Here is a 9,449-nt window from a genome sequence, read left to right on the forward strand (position 1 = left end):
AAACATTCTCTGAAGATATTCCAGAGATTAACAATTTAATACAACAAAATCATCCAGTGGAATACATTATTGAACAATTCATAGAGATTATTCAAAAAGCTGCAGACAAAAGTATTCCTCTCAAAAAATGGTATAGACACTCTGTTCCCTGGTGGAGTCATTAATTGACGGTCTCCAGAGCAAATGTCAATAGGTTAAGACGAAGATTTCAGCGATCTAGTAGTCCAGAACATACAAATCTTAAACAATATCTAGAAGCCAGGCGATGCTATCAAACTTTAATTAAATTATCAATAACTGAATCCTGAAAGAGATTATGTACAGACGAGGGCAATGTTAATCCATGGGGGCGCGTTTATAAATTATTAAAGAAAAGCTTTATTACTAGTTCTTCCAAATTAGCAATCAAAAATGTACAAGGCAAGACTCTGTATGATAACAGAGAAATAGCCAATATGCTCTTAAATCATTTCTTTCATACTGATAATACTGAAAATGATAGTGATTCTCACAGAGAAATAAGAAACTGTATTCAGCAGCCATACCACACGGATGATGATCTGCCCTTTGTTTGTTCGGAAATTAAAGAAATCATTTTGGCTCAAAACAATAAGAAGGCACCTGGTCAGGATGGGTTAAATGCAGAGATTATAAAAAATGTCTTTAGCAACTCACCCGACTCCCTAGTTAATATTTACAACTTGTGTTTATCTTTTGGTGTTTTCTCCACTGCCTGAAAACATGCAGTGGTGAAACTCATTCTGAAACCAGGCAAAACTCTTGACAATCCGAAATCCTTTAGGTTCTTTACTATTTTTCCCTAATACTGGGAGCAAACCTCCCAGTATTAAGAAAAATTTTAGAAAAATTAATAATAAATAGAATAAATTACCACATAAATCAGAAAAAATTCCTAAATAGATATCAATATGGCTTCACTTCACAGATGAGTACTGTTGACCCCCCCGATTAAAGTTAGAGATATAATGCAACATGCCTTAAGTAATAAAAGATTTGCATAGTAATTTCACTGGACATTTCCTTGGCATTTGACACTGCTTGCCCAGCTTTAATCCTATGCGAGCTTCAAACTGCTGAAGTACCAAAGAACCTGTACAATCTTGTGGCAAGTTACTTTCAAGACAGGAAGGTGTCTTTAGGGTATAATACAGCAGTATCCACTAAGGATGTATCACTGGGTGTTCCTCAGGGTTCTGCTTCTGGCCTGTCTCTGTGGAGTATTCTAATGAACACTGTTTTTAGGATCAGGCTTCCACCGAAAGTGAACTTTTCGCCTTTGCCGACGACCTGCTTGTGACAATGACTGACAAGAATATATATTCTCTTAAAAAGAAAGCTAGCTCTATACTAGCCAGTCTACAAAATTGGGCTTTTGAAACAAAATTAAAATTTAATACTGACAAGACTAAATTGCTATTTGTAACAAGAAAACGAAAAATTAATAAACCACCTTTGACTTTAAATGGTATAGATTTGAAAAATGTAAATTCAATTAAATACCTATGGGTTACATTACATGACAAACTTAGCTGGTCACCTCACATCCGTGTGCAGTTGGGAAAGGCAGAGAAATTGCTTCACATGTTAAATAGAATAGCGACCCTACGATAGGGACTTAGGTCTAAGACTTTAGATGTTATTTACGAAGGAGCTGTGCTACCGTATCTGGGATATGCTGTAGGGGTCTGGGGTGATGCTCTCAAGTACCAAAAAAATAGGGATATGCTATTAAAATTTCACAGACGAATCTGTATTAAAATAATAAAGGGGTACAGGACTATTTCAAGAGAAACAGCATTACTTATAGCTAACAAATTACCATTGGATCTACTGCTTAGAGAGATTTATGATTATTTTAATATTTATAAAATAGAAGGAAGGTACTTTGTACCTAAATAATAACTGTGTTCAGTATGCTATCCAAACTAGCATGGAGCACCTTCCTCACCCTGCATATTCATATGAAGGCGCATTAATTAATAGATTACAATGAGCACCATCCACTTAAGATATTCACTGATGGTTCGAGGTCTGAGCGCGGCACAGGGGCAGCTATGGCTTTTCTGTCAGGTATGCAAGTTTTGCATTGTATAGACTTTAAGCTACATCAGGATTGTTCCATTTTTCAGGCTGAAATTTTAGCTGTCTGGCATGCTCTAAATTACATAATCGAAACTAAACTGAACCATGTGCTACTCTGCATTGATTCACAGACTGCTTTGGCATGTTTAAAAAAACCTAAAATAGCCACCAAACTAAGTTTAGAAAGCTACAACTTATTCAAAAAATGTGTTGCCTTGCACAATACTAAGGCCTCTTGGGTTAAGGCACACTCTGCCTGCTCGGGGAATGACTTAGCTGACCTGGCAACTAGTGCATACTTAAACAGTAATATAGATTATTCAATCCTTCCATTAGGGCATGCTAAGCGCATTCTTCGACAGAGATCAATTCAGCAATCGGACTCCAGATGGCAAACAGACACAAATGGTGCTCTAACTCATTGGTTCTTTCCAACTGTTAGTCACAGGATTAAAATTAATTGGGAACATCATGACTATTTCACTACAACTTTATTAACACAGCATGGTAAACTAAATAGCTATCTACATAGATTCAAAATCATAAATAACCAAAATTGTAATTGTGGTTGCCAGGTTCCTGACACAATTGAACATATCATATATGACTGTAACCTTTTTGATATCTGTCGAAGAAAATTAATCACTTTCCATCGCAACCGGTTGCAGACTTGGCTGGTTCCTCTCCATGCTTTAGTAGAGGACATTGAGGGTTTTAACTTACTAAAAGATTGCTTTATTCAGTGTGCAAGCCATTATGGTCCTGAATAAAACCCTTTCCGCTTGTCGCTGCAAACTGTTACTGTTCCTGGCTAGGCTGTATCACTTTTCTACAGGGAATTTCTCTGAATATTATGTTTCCTCATGATTGTCATATATATACGTATATATGACAAGTATGTATGTGTATATATATATACATTGCAGTGTAAATGATATATATATATATATATATATACACTAATNTACAAAATAACTATAATAAGTAGATTGAAGCCATATTAATATAAATAATAAAATAAGGCGATATAAAAATAAAAACAAAAATAAATAAACCTAAAAGATTAAATGCACAAAAGGATTAAATTCATAAAAAAATATATACATCAAAAAGCATCACATTATAAAGGGCAGATAGGAACTAAGAATTTGTGTGTTTTAACTTTTTTTTTACAAGGAACTTTCATGCCGATGGTAAACCATCAGCATCTCTTGCATTGATACAGCCGTATCTTAATTTACTCTTATAAATTTCAATTTTTTCATGTTGCAACGCCAAAGATGGGGACTGCAACGTCTTGAGAATAGATGCTTCATTCCATTTAACTACTGAAGCCTCCGCTTGTGTCATACTTGAAAAAACCGTGTTACAATGTCCTTTACTAATGTCATCTCTGTGTTCTTTAAGCCTAACAGCCAAATTACGTTTAGTAACTCTAATATAGTCCTTCATAATTCCTAGCTGTTGGTTTTCAAAGGAAATTTTATACACGCCCGCTGTTACTTCTTTATTAAGCTTGTTTTTGTCGTTTCTAAGAATACTGTATAAATTATGACCTCTTTTGTAAACAATTTTGGAGCGTTTTTTATCTGAAACTTGCTTCATGATGTCCTTGAAGTTTTTATTATACGTAAATTTTGTGATCTTTAATAGATCTGTTCCTGTTCTTAGCCTCTTGCCTTTTTCATAACTTTTTACTAACCCTTCAATTGTACTTCTGAAAACCCAAATTTGTAGCTACTTTCTTAATTCTGTTAAATTCTTTACTTTTATCTAATATATTGGAGCAATAAGTAAACGCTCTCCTAATGAGTGCCCGAAATGCTGACATTTTGTATTCATGCGAGTCATTCGAATTAGCTGGTATGTAGAGAGGATTGTGCGTAGGTTTTACGTAAATGCTAGTTGTTATGCAATCTCCTTTTAATTGTATGTCAATATCTAGAAAATGTATTCGTTCGTGACTCTTCTGCTGTAATTCCAGTTTCAAACCATCATTGTTGGCGTTGTTAATAACCTGTATAAACACGTGTATCCTTTCGCCGTTTCTCCATATAATGCACACATCGTCCACATATCTGTTGTGAAATACAATATCTTTTTTGAAGCTATGAACAACTTGTTTTTCTAAGTCGCGTAAAACCAGTTCGCATAACAACCCTGACATTGGGTTTTCCATCGGTACGCTTATCATAGCTAAAGAAGGTCTCATAACATATCAACTTGGCTAATGCTTTCAAATCATTCTCAAATGCACCAACTTTCGGTTTTATGCGAAGCATAAATTCGATTAAAGCTTCGTAACATGATTCTATCCTTACCGATGGATACAGACTTTCAAAATCCATAACGGACCCAACTTCTTTATCTATTAAACTTAACTCTTTCAACTCCTTAGCAACATTGGTCGAGTTACGTGCAACAAGATCACTGTTACATAATTGATCCGAAATAAATCTATGTAAACGTTTTTCCAAAATGTACGTTGGCCCTCTGCATTTCTCCACCACTGGTCTGACCTCTTTGCCTTCCTTATGTATTTTTGCAAAGACAAATATTCTTGGAATTGCTGGGTTCGGGTTATGCGACCGTTGTAGAAAAGTTAATGCGAAACGTAATGGAGCTCGTTCAAGTTTTTTTACTCTTCTGCCCACGCTAGTGACAATACTTTTATTAAATCGCTCACATTCTGTTCTTCTAACGTATTCTTCCAATGCTTTGTTATAGCTTTTTCTTTCCATTATAACCATATGCTTACTCTTGTCCGCTCGTGTTAGGACCAACTCATTGTCATTCAACCACTGTTTTGCACGTTTTAGCTGTTTTATTTCCTTATTCTTCGTTCTGCAGGTTCCATCCCTAAAAACAGCCTTCCATCGGAAAAAATCCTTTTCTAACTCGTTAAATTCTATCAATCCTCATTCCATTTCTGCTAATGAAGTTTGCAATAAGTTTTCGTCTTCCGGAACAAAGTTAGGACCTTTTTGTAGAATTTCCTTGATTTCAGTTGGAATGTGGACTTGGTCCCATAGAACAAACGGCGATGTGTTTACGTTCGTTTTTTTCTTTTTTGTTACTTGCTTACTCAAGTTCGACTTCATTTTCTTGATATATCTTTTCCTTAAACTTTTTTGTACCTTTTCTGTCAACCTGCTCACTTTCGCATTAAATTCATTGAGACTTTCCGGGTGGTTACTATATACTTCATTTTCTAATGCAACGAGATCTTGTATCATTCCATACCTTTTATTTTTTGCGATTCTGACGGATTTACGTAGACAGTCTTTTCTAATTTTTTCTTTCAACGAAGTACATTCCTTTGGAATACATATTCTATAAATGGATATTGAGAAAACTTTGTTAAGCCGACATTGCTTAAGAAATTCTAGCTTTCTGTCCGCCTTTATTAACTTCAATGCCAATTTCCTATATTCCTTATATTTCCTGGCCGGTATTGCCAATAAATTGAATATCAACTCAGCTTCTTTTAAACATTTAATAAAACACTTAACACCTTATAACGCTGAGAAATATTTATTAAAACACAAACGTTTTCAGCCTAATGAAATAAACCATCATTAGGTGACAGGCTATCGAACACCTTTATTATAGTTAATTTGTATATTTATTGGTTAATTTATTTTACGTTATAATTTTCAATTTGTAAGGTTCGAAAGTTCCGTTTTAACAGAATTTTCAAAGGTGTTTGATAGCCTGTCACCTAATGATAACCTATTTCATTAGGCTGAAAAGGTTTGTGTTTTAATAAATATTTCTCAGCGTTATAAAGTGTTAAGTGTTTTTTTACATGGCTAAAAACAGCTGAGTTGATATTCAATTTAAAAAATTGTCATTGAGCCTATAGCGTTCGATCCATGCCTGAAGAAGTTGTGATATCATTTTGGTTTTGTACATATTAGCATAAGTTGAAATAACCTGAAAGACAGACAAGAATTTAAAATTCAAAAATTGCGCTTTATTCTCACATCTACTTTTTTTCTAGTCAACTTAATGCGGACTGAAACAGCAAGATATAGTTCGTTGTAAAACAGTAAATTTGTATCAAAATATTTTATAGATAACACAAGAACGTGCTAAAAATGTTAATATAATATTGATTACTTTATTCCACATTTTCAAAGTTAAACAATAAAAATTAAAAGACGAGTTATCGTATTAAATTAAGGAAATTGTCATGATATAGAAAAGTGTGCGCTCGCAACTAAGAGTATTAATCGTTTCTCGCATTCAGAAACATGTATTTTTTTAAAGCTTTTGAATCACTGGAAATTGCTCTGTAACAGGTACAATTTGAATAAATAACAATAACTATGTTAAATGCTAATTTATTTTTGATAAGTAAACGATTTTATTACGCTCAAAATAAATGATTATATCTGGCATATCTGTCTTTAATTCTTGCATTTTATTAAACGACTAGCAGACCCCGCCACGCCTTGTTGTGGCTCAAAATGTATCTATTATAAATGTATAACACTTCCCTCGTGGGGGAAATTTTTCAAAAAATTTTTTCTTAGTGTACATTCTCTTGACGTACCCTATTAAAACGCAATCAAAAACGCAAAAACCCGCATCTAAAATAGTATAATAGAAGCCAAGTTTTTCACAGTAAGCCTTAATCTTGTCCTTCTCCCCCGTGGGGAAGATATCGAAAAATCCTTTCTTTGTGTACATTCTCTTGACGTACTCTATTAAAATGCAATCAAAAACGCAAAAAATCGCATCTAAAATAGTATAATAGAAGTGAAGTTCTTCACAGTAAGCCTTAATCCTGTCCCTCTCCCCCCGGGGGGAATATCGAAAAATCCCTTTTTAGTGTACATTCTGTTGACATACCCTATTAAAATGCAATCAAAAATGCAAAAAAACCGCATCTAAAATAGTATAAATAGAAGCAGAGTTCTTTACGGTAAGCCTTACGGGGAAGGCTTACCTTAAAGAACTGTCTATCCCCCATGTTTAACGGAATAATATACAGCCTATGTCCATCCTGAAGTTCCATTCTAAATATTGGTGAAAAAATTTTTAAAATCGGATGAGTAGTTTTGGAGATTACCCGCTACATCCAAACTAACATACAAACATTACCTCTTTATTAAATTAGTATAGATTGTTATTTAGTTGATTTAAAGATTTATAAAATTGTTTAAATATATAACGTAATTCATCGTATGTTCATGAAACTATCATAAAATCTTATCGATTCTATAATAACAGTTTTTCTATTGAAACTTCATGATATATAATTATCATGAATCAGCATTTAAAATATAATAAAAAATAGAATATAGAATTTTTGTAAAACAATAGCAAGATGTCACAGACTGTATTCCGTATTTATTGTACAGTCATGAAATGTCTCATTAGGAAGTACTGTACAACTGTTCAAGTACAATGCAACCAGTCAATGATCTTTAATTGGAAAGATTGAGAAGGAGGTGGACATCACCAACTTGGGCATTGGTGTAGCTGGTGTCCGCAAAATCAGAAAAGGATTTGCTATAAATTGCAACAATAAAGAAGAAGCAGTTAAGTTGTTAAACACCCTAAAAAGCAGGGAAGATGTAAAAGTAAGGGCTCCCAGTTTATGAGACCCAAGGATAATTATCCCAAGGGTTCCTTGGAAGATCAACGAAGAGAATGAAAGAATACATTATAAAACAAAATGCTCACATGCTCACTGAGAACCATATTAAGCATGTCTTCTTCCTGGGCAGGGAAGAGAGGGGGAAAACGGTCGTGGGTGTTTGTCGTCTCCCCTGAGCTCAGAAGGATGTTTTTGGAGGCAGGTGACACTCTTTACATGGGTTGGAGGAAGAGGAAAGTATATACTTTTCAGTACTACAAAAGATGTGGTAAGTGTTGGGAATACGGGCATACTACTAAAACGTGCCGCAGTGAACTTCGCTGTGCCGACTGTGCAGAAGCAAATCATTGCTCAAGAGAATGCAACGTGGAACCTCATGAAATGTTGTGTATCAACTGTCTGCGTTATAATAAGTGGTACAGACAGGATGCAGACCAAGTGAATCCCAGACATGGGGTCTGTAGCCGTCACTGCCCTGTGTTAAACTACTACATTAAACTGAGTACCAATAGCACTAAGCAATAATGGAACTAAAAATATTGCAGATTAACCTCGACCACTGCTCTACCATTACAAGTCACTTAATTAAGTATGCTTTAGACCCATAAGATTGATATAGCATTGATTCAAAAACCTTATGCTACCTCATGGATACTGGGAATTCCGGGATGGATCAATTGCTATAGCCTAGGTATTGCCTCTGCAGTGTTGGTATTTAATAAAAGCATATCGTCCTCTCTTATTGAGGAGCTATCAAGTGAGTTTTCCAGCACAGTATTAATTATTACAAAAAATTCTAAATTTATAGTAAACTCTAATTATTTAAAACCATCAGGTGATATTGATGAACAGATTCTGTCCATTCATAGACTTTTCTCTGCTTTTAAATTTCCTTACGTGATAGGCACTGATGCAAATGGTAGGTCGCCTGTCTGGTTTGACAGGCTTCAAAATCCAAGAGGAGTGAGAATTTTAGAACTCATATATGATTTAGATTTAAATATACAAAATTTAGGAGAACCACCTACTTTCTCTTCCCACCAGGAAGAGAGCTATATTGATTTGACTTTAACTAAAGGTAGAATTAATATTAAAAATTGGAGAGTCTCGCTAGCAGAATCACTTTCAGGCCATAGATATATCTTATTTGACATTGAATTATGTACAGCTAGGACTCCAGAAACTAGCGAGTCATTTGGTAAAAACTATAATGTCCAAAAAGCTGAGTGGAGCAGATTTAGCAAAACATTCTCTGAAGATATTCCAGAGATTAACAATTTAATACAACAAAATCATCCAGTGGAATACATTATTGAACAATTCATAGAGATTATTCAAAAAGCTGCAGACAAAAGTATTCCTCTCAAAAAATGGTATAGACACTCTGTTCCCTGGTGGAGTCATTAATTGACGGTCTCCAGAGCAAATGTCAATAGGTTAAGACGAAGATTTCAGCGATCTAGTAGTCCAGAACATACAAATCTTAAACAATATCTAGAAGCCAGGCGATGCTATCAAACTTTAATTAAATTATCAATAACTGAATCCTGAAAGAGATTATGTACAGACGAGGGCAATGTTAATCCATGGGGGCGCGTTTATAAATTATTAAAGAAAAGCTTTATTACTAGTTCTTCCAAATTAGCAATCAAAAATGTACAAGGCAAGACTCTGTATGATAACAGAGAAATAGCCAATATGCTCTTAAATCATTTCTTTCATACTGATAATACTGAAA

The 9,449-nt window shown here is 34.5% G+C and overlaps 1 protein-coding gene across 1 annotated transcript; it reads right to left on the reverse strand.

The window, feature by feature from the left end:
- Positions 1–3,808: 3,808 nt before the first annotated feature.
- On the reverse strand, positions 3,809–4,315 carry LOC111639835. The gene has a single exon (XM_023385786.1). It carries the CDS (start codon positions 4,313–4,315, stop codon positions 3,809–3,811), a length of 507 nt encoding a protein of 168 aa, XP_023241554.1.
- Positions 4,316–9,449: the final 5,134 nt, after the last annotated feature.

The sequence above is a fragment of the Centruroides sculpturatus genome, unplaced genomic scaffold (genome assembly GCF_000671375.1).
Source record: "Centruroides sculpturatus isolate CEXI.00-Female unplaced genomic scaffold, Cexi_2.0 scaffold995, whole genome shotgun sequence".
NCBI lineage: Eukaryota > Metazoa > Arthropoda > Arachnida > Scorpiones > Buthidae > Centruroides > Centruroides sculpturatus.

Coding starts and splice junctions, on each gene's coding strand:
- LOC111639835 (XM_023385786.1), bottom strand. CDS start 4,315: ATGAGACCTTCTTTAGCTATGATAAGCGTACCGATGGAAAACCCAATG.